The sequence below is a fragment of the Meles meles genome, chromosome 6, assembly GCF_922984935.1.
Source record: "Meles meles chromosome 6, mMelMel3.1 paternal haplotype, whole genome shotgun sequence".
NCBI lineage: Eukaryota > Metazoa > Chordata > Mammalia > Carnivora > Mustelidae > Meles > Meles meles.
In genome coordinates this window covers 136,986,541-137,004,185 of record NC_060071.1, presented here as the reverse complement: position 1 = coordinate 137,004,185, position 17,645 = coordinate 136,986,541, and the positions used below count along the sequence as shown (strand labels likewise).

The 17,645-nt window shown below is 39.5% G+C and overlaps 1 protein-coding gene across 8 annotated transcripts in view; it reads left to right on the top strand.

The window, feature by feature from the left end:
• BBOF1 (basal body orientation factor 1) overlaps window positions 1–17,645 on the top strand; it is a 41,394-nt gene that overhangs the window by 18,597 nt on the left and 5,152 nt on the right. For 2 of the 8 annotated variants that reach the window (XM_046008747.1, XM_046008740.1), the window contains 7 exons: window positions 4,421–4,501; window positions 7,176–7,246; window positions 8,211–8,355; window positions 8,834–9,327; window positions 12,081–12,182; window positions 16,818–16,889; window positions 17,058–17,172. In XM_046008747.1, coding sequence (XP_045864703.1) covers window positions 4,421–4,501; window positions 7,176–7,246; window positions 8,211–8,355; window positions 8,834–9,327; window positions 12,081–12,182; window positions 16,818–16,889; window positions 17,058–17,172 — 1,080 coding nt within the window. Of the gene's footprint in view, window positions 1–4,420; window positions 4,502–7,175; window positions 7,247–8,210; window positions 8,356–8,833; window positions 9,328–12,080; window positions 12,183–16,164; window positions 16,188–16,817; window positions 16,890–17,057; window positions 17,173–17,645 lie in introns of all 8 variants that reach the window. The other 6 variants (XM_046008743.1, XM_046008741.1, XM_046008745.1 and 3 more) reach the window with 6 other exon arrangements.

The window sequence follows — 17,645 nt, the reverse complement described above, 5'->3', positions numbered from 1 at the left end:
TTAAAAAAATTTAAAAATTTTTAAAAAAGTAATACTTTCCTTCCATTTATGATAGCTTGGATGAAACTTGAGGGTATTATGTTAAGTGAAATAAATCAGAAAGATAAATACTGTATGATATCACTTATATGTGGAATCTAAATAGAGCCTAACTCAGGGAAACAGAATAGATTAAAGGTTACCCCAGCTGGGAGGGACAGGCTTACGAGAAGATACTGGTCAAAGGACATAAGCTTTCCAGTTCTAAGATTGATAAGTTCTCAGGAATCTAAAGGACAGCATGGTGATTACAGCTAATAATCCTGTATTATATATTTGAAAGTTGCTAAGAAAGTAGATCTTAAATGTTCTTACCACAAAAAAGAAAGGACAATTGGGTGACAGTATGGAGGTGTTAGCTAATTCAATGGTAGTAATCATTTTGCAGTATTTAAGTGTTGTCAGATCAACACATTGTACACCGTAGATTTATACAATGTTATATGTCCATTTATCTCATAAAGCTGGAGAAAAGGGAAAAAATAAAAAGATTATTAGCAAAAAAAGTAATAAGTTTCTTTGTGTGTTTCCAAGCATTTTGTATCTCTTTTATACCGTTTAGCCCATTCTACCTTGATATATTTATCATTTGTCTTATCTCCCCCGCTAGGTTACAATCTTTGAGGCATGAACCGGGTTGTTTCTTTGTATTCATTGAAATGTAAGATACAGGGGCGCCTGGGTGGCTCAGTGGGTTAAGCCGCTGCCTTCGGCTCAGGTCATGATCTCAGGATCCTGGGATCGAGTCCCGCATCGGGCTCTCTGCTCAGCGGAGAGCCTGCTTCCCTTCCTCTCTCTCTGCCTGCCTCTCTTGTGATTTCTCTCTGTCAAATAAATAAAAAAATCTTTAAAAACAAACAAACAAACAAAAAACCTTGCTTTTGAAATGTAAGATACACAGTAATGCTCCGTAAATCTTTGTTAAATGCTGAGTAGGTGTTTTCATTAAAAATGTAATTAAAGAAATATCAAGTTTCCTACTAACTAGATGGGAGGAATCCTTTCATAATACATATGCATATCAAATCATTATACACTTGAAATGCTTTACTGTTAATAATTCCTCAAAAAAGCTTAAAAATTTTCTAAAAGGAATATAAAAAAATTGTATGAAAATGTTGAAGACTGAATCACGTTAAGATCCATAACTTTTTTTGAACTCTCAAAATAGCTATCAGAAGTATAGGTATAGGCATACATTCTGAATCAAAGTGAATTAACTAGCGCATATTCTAGTGGGCTGCTGGTATGATTTCTTTTTTTTAAGAACAATATTGCCACCTAATGGAGAAATAGATTTTGGACTTTTCGAAAAGGGGCACAGGCATGGAAGACTAAAAATTCAAAGGCAAAAGATACTGGACGATGGGAAAAAATAAGGTGGTTCTCTGGAATCCCAAATATGGAAGAATTAAGTCAGGTATAGGGGCGTGTGAACTTAAAATGGGAAGGTGTATTCCTAACGGAAGAAAATTAATTATAGTGTATATGTTGAGTTCACTATACAAATTAAAAGAGGCTAATTAAATTTAGATTATCACAAGTTACTCAAAGCATAAATTTTAAAGAAAAATGATTTCTGTGTGATTAACAGAAGGAGTATACAATGGTAGGTTGCAGTTATTTTAATAATTTGTTTTAGTTTTTTTTCTTTTGACAAATCTAGCTGTTAAGAAAGAAGAAAATTAAGCCCTCCCCTGACAATTATACTACCTAGAGACCTGGTAAATATTTTGGTTTATTTTCTTCCCCCTTTTCTTCCTCTATTTAGAAACATTTGAAAATTGGGGTGCCAATGTGGCTCAGTGGGTTAAACGGCTGCCTTCAGCTCAGGTCATGATCCTGGAGTCCCGGGATCTAGTCCCACACTGGGCTCCCTGCTCAGTGAGGAGTCTGCCTCTCCCTCTGTCCCTCAACCTGCTCTCATGCTGTCTCTCAAATAAATAAACAAATGTCATAAACAAATGTCATTATGTGCAAAGGGTTAACTAACTCTTTTACTTTAATTGCGAATGTTTTTCGATGCCATTACATATTTTTCTTTCTTTTTTTAAAAAAGATTTTATTTATTTGACACAGAGAGATAATGAGAGAGAGAGAGAGCGCCCACAAGCAGGGGGAGTGGCAGGCAGGCAGGCAGAGCGGAAGGGAGAAGAGGCTCTCCGCTGAGCAAGGAGCCCACTGATGCGGGGCTGGATCGCAGGATCCTGGAATCATGACCTGAGCCGAAGGCAGCCGCTTAACCAACTGAGCCACCCAGGCGCCCCAATGCCATTATATATTTTTCTATAAAATCTTTTGACTAGGTGCATAGAATTCCACGGGTAGATGCATCATGATTTATTTTTTATTTTTTTAAAAGATTTTATTTATTTATTGACCGAGAGAGAGGGAGATAGAGAGGAGGGAGAGGGGCAGAGGGAAAGGGAAAGGAGTGAATCTCAGCCAGAGCCAGACAGAAGGCTTGAGTTCATGACCCTGAGATCATGACCTGGGCCAAAATCAAGAGTCTGAAGTTCAACCAACTGAACCTCCCAGGTGCCTCAATGTATCATGATTGATTAATTGGTCCCTTGTTTTTGGACATCTGGACTGTTTTCTTTTTTCTTTTTAAAGAATATGTAACAATCTTTTTTTTTTTTTAAAGAGTTTATTTATTTATTTGAGAGAGAGAAAGTAGGAGCGGTGGAAGGGGGCAGAGAGAGAGGGAGAGGCAGACCCCCCCCCCCCACTGAGCAGGGAGCCTGATGTGGGACTCAACCCAGGACCCTGAGATCATGACCTGAGCTGAAGGGAGACGCTTAAGTGACTGAATGGCCCAGATTCCCCTGGACTTTTTAAAAATTTTCCACTATTATACACCGTTATGAACATCTAAGTAGCAATATTCTTCTCTATCTGTAATTAGCATTTAGGATAATGTCTTAGAAATGGAATTTTTAAAAAAATACTTTATTTATTGGGGATCCCTGGGTGGCTCAATCGCTAAGCACCTGCCTTTGGGCTCAGGTCATGACCCCAGGGTCCTGGGATCCAGCCCTGCTTGGCAGGAAGCCTGCTTCTCCTTCTCATACTCCCCCTGCTTGTGTTCCTGCTTTCGCTGTATCTCTCTCTGTCAAATAAATAAATAAAATCCCTTTCTTTTAAAGATAGTAATAACTAGCCTTTATATTAAATGGTTACTATTCTAGGTACTTTACTTGCATTGTTTGTTATTTAATCCTTGCCACACCCTATGAGCTAGTTACTATTATTATTCTTTTAATTCCTGGAAACCTGAGACTTAGAGAAGTGAAGTGGTTTGCCAGAGTAAAACAGCTGGTAAGTGAGAAAGATCTGTCTCATGGGGAAGCTCTTCTCTACTGCCTTTTTTATGGCATTAAGATTAGATTGAGTATGCCTGTTTCCGCCTGCCAGCCAGGAAATGTAGACTATAGCATCATAGCTTTAAATCAGTTTACCTTTCTTTGCCTAGAGAGTTTTATGTCCTTTTTATTCCATGCATACACGTTTTGAGGACAGAAGGCTCTGTCTGTGGGAATCTTAGGGAGATGTGTTTTAGATTAATTCTAGGAAGAATTTTCTAAAAATGGGAACTATGAAATACTAGTCTAATGAATTAATGAGATTTGAATTAGTGATGCTTCTGTCTGTAGGTATTTTTCTCATACAGGGAATCCTATATTAAGTGTGACTCTTAAGATCTCTTTCTATTCTAAAATATTATTTTTTAAAAAGTTTATTTAGGGGCTCCTGGGTGGCTCAGTGGGTTAAGCCTCTGCCTTCGGCTGGGGTCATGATCTCAGGGTCCTGGGATTGAGCCCCACATTGGCTCTCTGCTCAGCAGGGAGACTGCTTCCCTTCCTCACTCTGCCTGCTTCTTTGCCTACTTGTGATCTCTGTCTGTCAAATAAATAAGTAAAATCTTTAAAAAAAAAAGTGTATTTATTTAAGTAATCTTTACACCCAACATGGGGCCTGAACTCATGACCCCAAGATCAAGAGTTGCACTATCTATCCTCTGACTGGTGCCCCAATTCTAAAATATTATGATTCTTATCAGTCTACATGATATTTTAAAAATATGATTATGAGAACAACTTGTCTTGGGAACGGTTGCTCATGAATAGCTTTTATAAAAACTCAGTACTGATCTTGTAAGTCTGTAGAAGATTGGTCCGAAAGATGGTACTCATAGGCAGGGACATGGAGTTTTTCTGTGTTCAGGATTAAGAAATAATATATAACATAAAGTGTTTCTTTATTGAAGAAATTTCTTTTCTCCTGAAGAAAATCTCCTTTTCTCCTGAAATTTCTTTTCCAGGAATGTGCCTCAATCCCTCCATTTCCTATTCATCTTTTGTTGTTGTTTTAATTATAGCTGAAGGAGAATTTAAGGAACACAGAGAGGAAACATCAGGAGACACTTAGAAGACTGGAGGGCAGGTTTTTTGAAGAAAAGGTACGACATTTTAGAGTTAATTAAGAAATATTTTATTTAAAAAATATTTTGTTTACTAAAAGGATATAAGTATCTATATGCATTCTGAGACATGTGAACCTTCCCTTTGGATCTTATTAGAGAATTGTTTATCAAGTCACAGCAGAATTAAAAAAAAAACAAAAACAGGGAAAACAAAACCTGTTCAGGATATCTCAATGTTTAGTCCATTTCCCCCTCTAGTTAGAGATTCTTTTTCTTTTTTTAAAGATTTTATTTATTTTTGAGAGAGAGAGAGAGAGGATGAGCATGAGTAGGGGAAGGGGAAAGAGGAGAAAGAGAGAGGGGAGAGTGGGAAAGAGGGGGAGGGGGAGAGGTAGGGGATAGGGGAAAGAGGCAGTAGGAAGGGGAGAAGCAAACTCCCTGCTGAGGAGGGAGCCCAGTCCAGGGCTCAATCCCAGGACCCTGGGATCATGACCTGAGTTGAAGGCAGATGCTTAACTGACTGAGCCACCCAGGCGCCCCTAGTTAGAGATTCTTGAAATCCTCAAGGGGGATTGTCATCTCACCAAGGTTTCAGGACACACCCCCTGCAGCTTGGTGTTCCCCTGGTGGAAGGGAGCCCCATGTACCACATTATATAGGGAGACTAGGATGGGAGAGGTCACTCTGGTACAGATGAAGGTGTTTCCCTGGTTAAGCCAAGCTAAACTAAGGGTGTTAATAAAAGGGGGCTCAAAAATGTTCCTTAGCATATCACAAACTGCCATGTTTCTCTGTGCTTCTGATGTTAATTCTCCGAATTGTGGAAGTGCACTGGAACACTTCTCTCTTCCACACAGGCTTTTCAAAGGAACCATGGTTTTTCTTTAATTCTTCTAATTTTTCATTCTTGGGAAGAATTGTACAGATTTTTTCCAGAAATTCATAGGGATGTAGCAAGTTGAGAGTGGGGCTAATAAGTACTCCTATCAGGTTTAGATAAAGGATTTGCTTCAAAAAGTGGCTCTAGATACCCAGTACATGTAACCTAGGAGTGGGGCAGGAGCAGAATCTTGGTGCTTTCCCTCTGGGGTACTTCCTGGCACTGTTAGGAATGGAAGTCCTCAGGCCTGGGCTGCTTTCAATTGCCTTTTCCAAAACTCTGTCCCACCCTAAGCTTGATCTCTTCTCTGCTAACTGTAGCATTCTACAAAGGTTAGGAGTGCTTGGTCAGTTTATAGCATACCTGACTGACAGTGCTTATATAAACAGGATGTTTATGTCTGGAAGTAGGTGGCTGCTGGCCTTTCCTTCATACATGCAAGATGGTTAAGGCAGCTCTAAGATTTGTCTGTGTTTAAGGCAGGAAGAAGGGGAGGCTCCAGCTGTGGTAGCTTTTCTTTTTGATCTGCAAACCAGAAAAGCCTTCCCAAAAGCTCTTAGCAGATTTCTTCTCACATCTATCTCATTGGCCAGAACCATGTTATATAGGATGCTGGAAAAGTGAGTGTGTTGTTTTTCTAGACCCTAGTGGGAACTGGGAAGGAAAAGGGAGGATGGGAGTGAGTGCTGGGATGGCCAGCTGCAGCAGTAGCCATCTCGCCATGTCAGGTGTAAACCACCTGGTTAAGTATGGACTCCTGAGCTGGCGTGAACCCCAGTGCTGCTGGCTTCTGGCAGCCGGCTTTCCAGTAAGCTTGTTTAGTCATCTCAGACTGTAGCGTGCTCCACGCTCCACCTGGTCATATCAAAGACTTCCCTCAGGTTATTGGTGTTTTGTCTCCCCATTTAATCCTTTCTGTCCCCTGAACCACCAAGCCCTTTCCCAATGGCATATTTTTATACTTTGCTTTTCCTTTCTGGAATGTTCTTCCTCCAGCTCTGGCTCTTCTCATTCTTCAGAGCTCAAATGTTATTTCCTCCGAGATAAAGTCCCTAAACCCCAATCTAAAAGAATCTCCCTCAATTACTGTCTGTGTCATTAACTCATGACTGCAGGACAACACATCACAGTCTAATTCTCTTATTCGTTTACTTATTAGGGAGGTGGTACAGTGTCACCTTGCCTGCTATGAATCTCTGCTCCGCCATTTACAAGCTATCTGACTCTGGGCAAGTCACTAACTCCTCCTTCCCCCTTTTGTTTCCTCATCCTTGTTTTTGGATAATAATGGTGTCTAATTCTTAGGGTCGTTGTGAGAAGTAATTAGTAAATATAAAGCTTTTAGAACCATGCCTGGCGCATAATAATGCACAATGCATTTTAATTATTATTGTTGCTTGGATCTCACCTAGAATATAAGGTGAGATTTTATCTGGGACTTTATCTGTTTTTTCACCATAGAATCTCCAGCATCTAAAAAATCTGGTACAATATTAGTGCCCAGTAGGAGTATGTTGTATAAGTAAATAAATGACTCTTGCCACTTGGTATATAGTAGAAATTTCTCCCAGTTCTGCTCTCCAGTACTGATGTGGATTTTTTTTTTTTTTTTTTTTTTTTTGGTATTTTCTTGTTGTGTTGCTTCTTCAGCGGGAAGACCTGGAGGTACCCTGAGGTTCCTGTGTTCACACGCTCCTCTCTGCTAGTTCCTCCGCCAGTACTTGGAGTTCTCCACACTAGGTTATGGGACAGGAGTGTTTTATTTCACATCATGAAATCAATACTTCACTTTTTGAACTCTGTATTAAAACAGCCTATTTTCTTTTTTAGCACCGACTAGAACAAGAGGCTGAGAAGAAGATAATAATGCTGGCAGAGAGAGCTCACCATGAAGCCGTTGTGTAAGAGACTGCCGGCTCCTTTTCCTTTTTCTCTTAACCTCTCTGACCTCTTTGCCGGTGTGTTTTGTTATTACCCTGTTGTCTTCCCTTTCTCTCTTGTTTACTTTCCCTCACTGTTTCTCTTTGTGTCCTGGCCCCTTTCCCACCCACCCTTTCTGTAAGAGGGTTGGGTGGAGGAAAGAACTCTGGCTTTGAAGTTAGACTTTGGTTCCCAGTCTGTATACTGACTGACTGACTGTCAGAAGATTTCCTAACATTTTTTTTTTCCCTAACATTTTTGAGATTAAATCTCTTCATTTAAAAATGCAGATAATCGGGGCGCCTGGGTGGCTCAGTGGGTTAAAGCCTCTGCCTTTCGCTCAGGTCATGATCCCAGGGTCCTGGGATCGAGCCCCGCGTCGCGCTCTCTGCTTGGCGGGTAGCCTGCTTCCTCCTCTCTCTGCCTGCTTCTCTCCCTACTTGTGATCTCTATCTGTCAAATAAATAAATAAAATCTTTAAAAATGCAGATAATCATAGCAACCATACAGAGTTGTCATGAGGTATGTTAGTGAAAGTAACATTTAATTGTGTTGTTAATAAATTAACTCTCGAGTCTCAATGGTTTAGTTCTTGCTCACTTAACAATCCAATATGAGTCTGATAGCTCTACTTGAGTGGTGATTCAGGAACCGGGGCTGCTTCCATCTTGGACTTCTTCACATCCAATCATGTGGACAGGAGAGAGCATGGGAAATTCCTGTCTGCTCTTAACCGCCTTGGACTGGAAGTAACACATAACTTTTTACTTTTCCGTTGGTGAGAATTTAGTCATAAGATCCCCACCTAACAGTTGAGTACCCACCATCAACTAAATAAGTGGTGGTCATTATTTTTAATATCGGGGGATAAGGCAATCATTGTTCCAGTTTGGTAATATCCAGACTTAGCCCTGTGTTTTAGGATCTTTTGTCTATCTATTTCAGGCAATTGAACAATGCTGGAAGATCTGTTTTTAAAGAGAATGTCTATCTCCAGAAAGCTCTCGCATACCATCTGAAGGAAGCTGATGCTCTACAAAAAAACTCCCAGAAGTTGCAAGAGACTCAGACTTTCCTTTTACATCAAAAGGTTCCCACTCCATTTAGACTTCATTTCCTATCTTTCTGCTTTTTGTTTGTTTGTCATTTGGACTTCCTACTCTCTTGAATAAAACTAGAGTTTTATCAGTAAGGAAGAAAGGGAAAATGAAAAGGAAATAGGCAACTAGTCTCTACCTGACGATAGGCAACAATTTCCAGTATATAGTTGTTAATGTGTTACTCTATTGTTTTACTGATTTTGAAACCACCCTTTTTGATAATACAAAATATTGAAAGTTTCAGAATTTTGGAGGAAGGACAGTTTCTTACTTAGGAAACGTAATGGCCTTCACAAGCCCAGAGAAGAACAACCCTCAGATGTTTTTTACTCTTCATACATAGAACACCAAATATCACCATCTCAACCTGGCATCAAATTTAAATCTCATGAAGTAATGAAAATTAGGAACTTTTAAGTTCCGAAATCGACTAAAAATACCTCTCACCTCTCTCGTCTTTGTTTTTAGGAGATCAATGATCTGTTGGTTAAGGAAAAGATTATGCAACTTACCCAGCAGAGATTGCAAATTCAAACTCTTCAGAAGAAAGTGGTGAGCTTGGAGACTGCCCTGAGTTGTATGACCAGAGAGTTTGAGATTGAAGTTTGTAAAATACAGCAACAGGCAATGATAGAGAACGAAGCAGGGCAGGTTGAAATTGACAAGCTGCAGCAACTTCTCCAGATGAAGGACAAAGAAATGAATCGAGTAAAGAAGCTGGCCAAGAACATATTGGACGAGAGAACAGAAGTGGAAAGGTTCTTTTTAGATGCTCTACACCAAGTGAAGCAACAGATCCTATTTAGCAGGAAGCATTATAAACGGGTAGCACAAGCTGCTTTCGATTTTAAAATGAGAGAGGCGTGTGCAGGAAGAACAGAATATCCCAAAATCCGAACGTTTGATGGCAAAGAGCACAGCACCAACAGTGTGAATCACGATCTTACAGAGGCTGAGAAATGGTACTAATCATACCTTTACTATTTTTTCTTTTGTGCTGCTATTTTTGTGCCCTTTACAGAAGTAAGTTCATTAGTTCGGTTTGCTAATATCTAGATATTGAATAGATTACTCAATAAGTTATTTGAGGGCGGGAACTATCTTACTCATCTTTATAACCCCTATGCTTAGCACAGTGTGTGGGGCTTAGTAGGTTTTCTTAGCAGATTCCCTTTTTTAATCACAGATACTTCTTAAAGAGACTAGATCATTTGTTCCATAGAATGTCATTGTAACATCTTTTAACGTATTCTTTTATTTTACTTTCTGTAAACTCATTACAAATGCTTGATCAGATTCAGTTTAAACATTTTTGATAAGTGTACTTTCACAAATATTTTGTAATATTCCCTTTACTATTCTGAGATGAAATTAATAGGTAATAATATCTAACTAAACATATAACTTAAAAAACCAATATAATAGTTCTTTGTGATAATTCTTTATTGTACAGAACTGTCCCATGGATTGGAGGACATCCAGTAGTGGGCCCCCATCATTGTTTTAACTGAAAGTCCCCACAATTTTCCAAAATATACACCAGAGATCTACTGCCACTGTGATAAAGGTAGCAGAATGCTTGAGACAGTTGTAGACTGGATATGATGATTGTTTCCTGTTAGCATTTTTGTCTGTCAGTACACTCTTAAACCATGAATTATAGTGCATTTTATTTTATTTTATTATTATTATTATTTTTAAAGATTTTATTTATTTATTCGACAGAGAGAGATCACAAGTAGGCAGAGAGGCAGGCAGAGGGAGAGAGGAGGAAGCAGGCTCCCTGCCAAGGAGAGAGCCCGATGCGGGGCTCAATCCCAGGACCCTGAGATCATGACCTGAGCCAAAGGCAGAGGCTTTAACCTACTGAGCCACCCAGGCGCCCCTGTAGGTTCTTTTAAATTATATAGCTGTTGGGAAGGTTAGACATGGTCAGTGGCTTTTGAAAGACAAGACCCTTCTTCAAAAATGTCCATGCTATGATTTTTAAAACTTTTTGCCATATTCAGAGGTCTGTTACTTCCATTACCAAGAGGTTTGCTATAATTTCTTTTTTTTAATTTAATATGTCAAGAAAATTGAGTCCCTACCATACATAAGGCAGTTTCTTTTACATTTTTGGCTCCAAAGTAGTACGTTTTCAGAGGGCGGTATATAAAATGATTCTCCACATCGTTATTGCAGAAACCAGACTCTTCCTCTTCTGCCCTGTGTGACATTTTTGCTACTGAACTACTTCTCATCTTAACCCCAGTGTACTACTGACTGTACCAGCAGGGCAGAAATGGTGATTAGAATATTACATCATCTGCTTAAGAGGCAGATTGGGGAAGGAAAGTTGAAGTATACGGTGATCTAAGGCAAAACCTAAACTTTTAAAGAAAACTACCCCAATAGACCTATATGAAAAACGTTTCTTACATTGTATAACATCAGTACTCTCTACAGTGCCAGCCAGCTTTCATAGATAGCAAATAGACTACAAATCCCCTGGGAAGTGATAGCATTTATGCCTGGAAAGCTTAGCTGCAGATTTATTTCAAGGTAAGAAAATAGGCTAGATAAGTTACGTGTAATTTTCTTTTTTTTTTTTTTAAGATTTTATTTATTTATTTGACAGATAAGTAGGCAGAGAGGCAGGCAGAGAGAGAGAGAGAGAGGAGGAAGCAGGCTCCCCGCTGAGCAGAGAGCCCAATGCCGAGCTTGATCCCAGGACCCTGGGATCATGACCTGAGCTGAAGGCAGAGGCTTTAACCCACTGAGCTACCCAGGTGCCCTGTTATGTGTAATTTTCTAAACATACCTCTTGTCACTCTGTTTTCTTTCTTTTTTTTTTTTTTAAAGATTTTATTTATTTATTTGACAGAGAGAGAGGTCACAAGTAGGCAGAGAGGCAGGCAGAGAGAGAGGAGGAAGCAGGCTCCCTGCAGAGCAGAGAGCCCAATGTGGGGCTCGATCCCAGGACCCTGAGATCATGACCCGAGCCGAAGGCAGCGGCTTAATCCACTGAGCCACCCAGGCGCCCCGTCACTCTGTTTTCATAGCAAAATATCTGATACAAAAAAAAACGTTAAAAAGAATTTAGGAATAATCTCACCTTGTAAATAACTTTTTTATTGTTTTATTGTTCCTTTTGTCTTTGTATCTCAATGCATGTTATACTGCAAACTTTCTATTTTGCTTATTTACTGAATGTTTGAGCACAAACCTTTTTCCTATTACAGTTTTCCTTATTTTTTTTAAATTTTTTTTATTTTTTTAAAAGATTTTATTTATTTATTTGACAGAGAGGGATCACAAGTAGACAGAGAGGCAGGCAGAGAGAGAGAGAGGGAAGCAGGCTCGCTGCTGAGCAGAGAGCCCGATGCGGGACTCGATCGCAGGACCCTGAGATCATGACCTGAGCCGAAGGCAGCGGCTTAACCCACTGAGCCACCCAGGCGCCCACTGAGCCACCCGGGCGCCCAGTTTTCCTTATTTTTATCTTAATACCTATATAACATTTCACAATGGCTAGCCTATTGATATCCATTTCAATTTTATGATTTTGTAACGGACACAGTTTGCATTGTAGTTATTACATTTGGAAGCCTCTTAATATTCAGTTATGGTTTGGAAATTTTCTCATGTTTACATATTTCATATTTTTTTTAAAAAGATGAGATGCTTATTTGGCTATGTATACTTTTTCTTTTTTTTCTTTGAAATTCTTTAGGACCGATATTCAAGGAAATGTGGATATTGGAGATTTGACCTGGGAGCAGAAGGAGAAAGTCTTGAGATTGCTTTTTGCAAAAATGAATGGTTTTGTTCCTAGGTAACTCCCTATTTTTGTAGCAAAATACCAAATTGTTACCAAACCTAGAAACCATATAGGAAAAATGAACATATTCTCATTTAGAATTAAAAGAATGGGAAAGGACCAGAAAATACAAACCGGTCATACTGCTTAGCACCTGCCACTCCCAGAGATGAAGAATGGGAGATGAATGAATGAGCACAAAAATGAAAGATGAGTTAGAATGAAAGAGGGGAGAAAAGAGACAGTTTAGATGTTGAAGGGAATGCTTGCTAAGAAGGTACAATGTTGCTCGGCTGCGTGAGTTGTCACTAAAGAGCAGCACAGTAATGTTAGGATTTTAACAATTTTCGCAAAGATAAGTAAATGATTCTTAAAAATTAACATATAATGTATTATTAACCCCAGGGGTACAGGTCTGTGAATCGCCAGGTTTATATACTTCACATCACTCACCATAGCACACACCTTCCCCAATGTCCATAACCCAACCACCCTCTCCCAAGTAAATGATTTTTAAGCTGATTATTATTCAAGAGAACCTCTAATACCAAGAAAAAGACCTAGAAAACAGAAATCCTGAGATATTCCAACTAATTATTTTTAACGATTCATTTCACTTTCTTTCTCCGCTATATTTTATCAGTGACTATAACCCTGGTAATGAACTATAAAGTGGCTAAAATAGATCAACCACTTATTAATTGCTTACATGCATGGTACTATGTTAGGGACTATGGGCATTCAAAGGAATTAAGAGACATTGCCCTTTTCTTAAGATTTTATTTATTTATTTGATAGAGAGATCACAAGTAGGCAGAAAGGCAGGCAGAGAGAGGGGGAAGCAGGCTCCCTGCTGAGCGGAGAGCCCGATGTGGGGCTCGATCCCAGGACCCCGAGATCATGACCTGAGCCAAAGGCAGAGGCATAACCCACTGAGCCACCCAGGTACCCCAAGAGACATTGCCCTTGATCTCTAAGAGTTTATAATCTAGTTGCCCAAACAAAACCAAACAGCAAAGAAAAAGGTTAGGTGGCACAATAAAGTATCATTGGAGTTCAGACAATGTATCAGTGGCCTACAGTAGTCACCGAAGACTTCAGTCAGGAAGACTGAGAAAGTATATTTCATATATTTCAGTATATTTCAAAGAGTATGTATCACCTGCAAGGTGCCTTGCAGGAGAGAGGAGTACACAGAGTGGGAAGGGTATATCAGAGGGGCTTAGGCTGAAGCCCAGAGGTAGGAATGGAGGCGGGGTGTTTGGGGGATATTGAGGAAACACTTCCCAGGCTGAAGAAACCTGATGGTACTAGAAAGTAATTAGTAATTAGAAACAAGGTTGGGGCGCCTGGGTGGCTCAGTGAGTTAAGCTGCTGCCCTCGGCTCAGGTCATGATCCCAGGGTCCTGGGATCGAGTCCCGCATCGGGCTCTCTGCTCAGCGGGGAGACTGCTTCTACCCTGCTCCCTCTCTCTCTCTGCCTGCCTCTCTGCCTACTTATGATCTCTGTCTGTCAAATAAATAAATAAAATCTTAAAAAAAAAAAAGAAATAAGGTTGGATCTATAGATTAAATTATGATGACCCTTAAAATCCATGCAGAAAAAACCAAGTCTTAGGTCACTGTACATTCTAGAGTAGTGTAACACACTTTCCTTTCCTGCCTTGAAGGGATGCAAGAGCAGTAAGCCCTACTCTCATACTGTCTCACTGGAAGGGTTCACAGGCCACTGTTCCCAGAGCTGACCTGAACCTGACACACTGACATGTAGGGTGTACCACAGCACAGAAGTAGAGCTGGGAACAGCAAAAGCTGCCACACTCCTCTGGACGTGTGGCAGTGCGCGTATAGGTGGGAATGGAAGCCATCAGAGAAAAGGGACAAACTGAGATACTGAGGAAGGAGAAACAGGACTCGGTGATAAGAGAAAAAAGGAATAAAGAAAGCAAAGTGTAAACATTAAGGTGTTTAGCTTAGAAATGCAAGAATGGTGGTATGAAAGGCAAATGAAAAATCTGGAAAGCTAGCATGAAGGAAATGTTTGAATTTTATTTAATCTATCCATTAATTCATGTAGCATAGACATACTGGGTACCTACTACTTATTGAAGATAGTGTTGAGCAAATAAAGACATCATTTCTAATCTCAGGGAGTTCATAGCCTACACGGAAGAAAAACATTATTCAAATCATCACACAAATGTAAAAGCAGAACTATGACATTGGCTCCAAGGAGTGGTTTATAATGGTAAGATAGCGTAGATTGGGGGAATCTGACCTAACTAAGGAGTTTGGGAAAGTTACTAAGGAGGTAAAAGCTTGAGCTGACCCTCTAAAAGGTAAGGCAGCAATGTCCGCAATCGCCAAACTGTGAAAGAGCCAAGATACCCTTAAATAGATGAATGGGTAAAGATATGGTCCATATATACAATGGAATATTACGCAGCTATCAGAAAGGATGAATACTGGGGCGCCTGGGTGGTTCAGTGGGTTAAGCCGCTGCCTTCGGCTCAGGTCATGATCTCAGGGTCCTGGGATCGAGTCCGGCATCGGGCTCTCTGCTCAGCGGCGAGCCTGCTTCCCTCTCTCTCTGCCTGCCTCTCTGTCTATTTGTGATCTCTCTTATCAAATAAATAAATTTAAAAAAAAAAAAGGATGAATACCCAGCTTTTCTGTCAACATGGATGGGACTGGAGGAGATTATGCTGAGTGAAATAAGTCAAGAAAAGAAAGTTAATTATCATATGGCTTCACTTACTTATGGAGCATAAGGAATAACATAGAAAACATTAGGAAAAGGAAAGGAAAAGTGAATTGGGGTAAATCGGGGCGGGGGGAGACAAAAGATGAGAGACTGTGGATTCTGGGAAACAAACAGGGTTATGAAGGGGAGGGAGGTGGGGGGATGGGTGAGCCTGGTGGTAGGTATTAAAAAGGACACATATTCCATGGAGCACTGGGTGTGGTACATAAACAATGAATCTTGGAACATGAAAAAAATAAAGATGTTAAAAAAAAATAAAAGGTGAATATAGGAGCAGGGGGTGGAGGAAAAAACATTCTGGGCAGAAGAAATAGCAAGGAGTATTTTCAGTGTTGAATTGGAGATGATGCCATTATATTGAAGTGAAAATACTTGAGGCATTTGTAAATAGGGATTTGAGTACAGGTGAGCTTAGGGAGGGAGATTTGAGCATTTTTAGTGAAAACTGGTAGTTGAGTATAGGAGAGTGGCTGAAGGCAGATGAGTAAAGGGCTGAGGCTAGGAATAACCACTAAAATAAACAGGAGAACAAGTAAGAGGACAATGAAAAGAGCAGAGCTTAAAGAATTATTTATATTTAGAATATAAATTATAATTAAATTATATTTATGTAATTAAAGAGTTATATTAAAGAATTAAATAATTATAATTATTTAATTATAGAATTAAAGAATTATAGAGCTTAAAGAATTATAGTTAAATGGAAAATGGAGGACTTTGAAATGGACTTTGTGTCTCTGGTAGCCTTCCAAAGTTTTGTTTTTTATTAAGAGGTGGAGGCAGAATGCAGACCATAGGTACAGAATGTCTGTCTCATTGTGAGTTGACTTTTCTGTACCCCAAGAAACAACCAGAGTTCTAGTTCCATACTGTATTGTTTTCAACACTGGAAAAACAAAGGAATTTGAGTAGAAATATTTCACACCAAAGCAATGAACTTAAATCTGGCCACAAAGGAACAAATCTAAGCCTGTGAGAATCTCATGCCAGAGTTGGATGAAGGGAAAAGATGGGAATAGAATAGCGAAATGTGAGGTGAAGATGAATTTAATGAGAAAGCTCAAGCCAGAGGGGAGAGGAATTAGATGATGAATGGTCAAGGCAAAGACAGTAACTAGAAGTTTATGAGTTCAGTTGATTGTATGATTGTGACTCTCACAGTATGGTATTTTTCTTTGTGCTTAAACAAAGTCAAGGAGTATAACCAATAAATTGTACTCTTTTGTGCATCAGCAATCACTGTGGCTACAACTCAGGTATGAGTAGTATCCAAAGTACGTTGTTTTTATGTATCATTATTAGACTATTTAATGGGGCCATATTTTGAATGGGTTTTTCCTGCTTTCATATGCATCTAATGAGGACCAGTTTTAGGAGAGTATGTGTCTTTATCTCCTGGCAAATCAACCTAATATATATGTATAATCCTGTTAAGCTTACTTTCCACTAGCCTATTGAATTAGGATATGATTATTTTCTGTTCTTAAGTCAGACTTTCCAATGCAAAAGAATTTTCACACTGGGTCTATCTCCATTGGGTAATTTTTCTGTATCTGAGGTTCTTTTTGTGGGAAGGGAATTTTTCTGGCCATATTTCTGGTCAGTACTCTGGTTGAGTCTTAACTATCACTATTAATAGCTGTTGTATGTGTATCACCATCTTGATCATCTCCATAAATATTTCCATTTAAGTTCAACACGTCTCAATTTTAAAAGAAAATAAGTTTGTATTAACTTGCCTGACTTTATATTCACTCTATGTGTGTGTAAAGCTCAGTTTTGAAAATAAGCATCTCATCCAACTGAAACATTTCATTTAGCACTTTAAGTGTAGTTGAAATACGGGGCACAAGCAGACACTCACTGTTCATTTTTACCTACCACAGGAAATACAGCCAGCATTCTAGGCCTCCAGTTCCAGACTATGTTGTTCTTGATGGAGAGAGAGAGGAATTTGGGTAAGAGCTCTCTTGACAAAGCAATGACCATGAGCCTAATCAGAATGGTTGTGGATACATTTTGTATGTGCTAGAACTGTGTGGGAGTTACTGACAAGTCTACTGTTCTGAACCAGGTTCCATGTGTATGTGGTTGCTGACAGGTCTGTCATTTTGTTATTACTGCAGGGATGACAGTAAGCTTCAAGATCAAACCTTCATCACTCAGCAAGTACCAATCTCAGACTCTTCTGGTGAAGTGATGATACCCAATATTCAGAAAGGATCACAAGAGTCTGACATAGTAAGGAGTCTATAATCTAACCAAACAATACGCAGAGTTACTGCTACTTTTCCCCATGCAACTTCTTTCTAGGTCATAGTGCTTTTCTCTACTAATCAAGAGCTCTCAGGGATCAGTAAAATGAGTAAGGACACGAGTGAGATCATGGACATTTTTATAACATATCTGCACTATGACAGGCATATTATACTTAATGCAAATGCACATTTGTGCCTCTTTTGGTAAATATGAAAAACCTATCAACTGCCTTGTGAAATATACAGGCTAGCCACAGTATGTACTATCTTTTATGTCAGAATAAACATAATGACCACCTAACTCTTGGCATTGAACAGAGCTGGGAAGTCTGAGTCCCTACAAGCTAGGGACAAAGGCATTATTAGGAAAGGCATTATTAAAAAATTAAAAAAGCCTTGGGGCGCCTGGGTGGCTCAGTGGGTTAAGCCGCTGCCTTCGGCCCAGGTCATGATCTC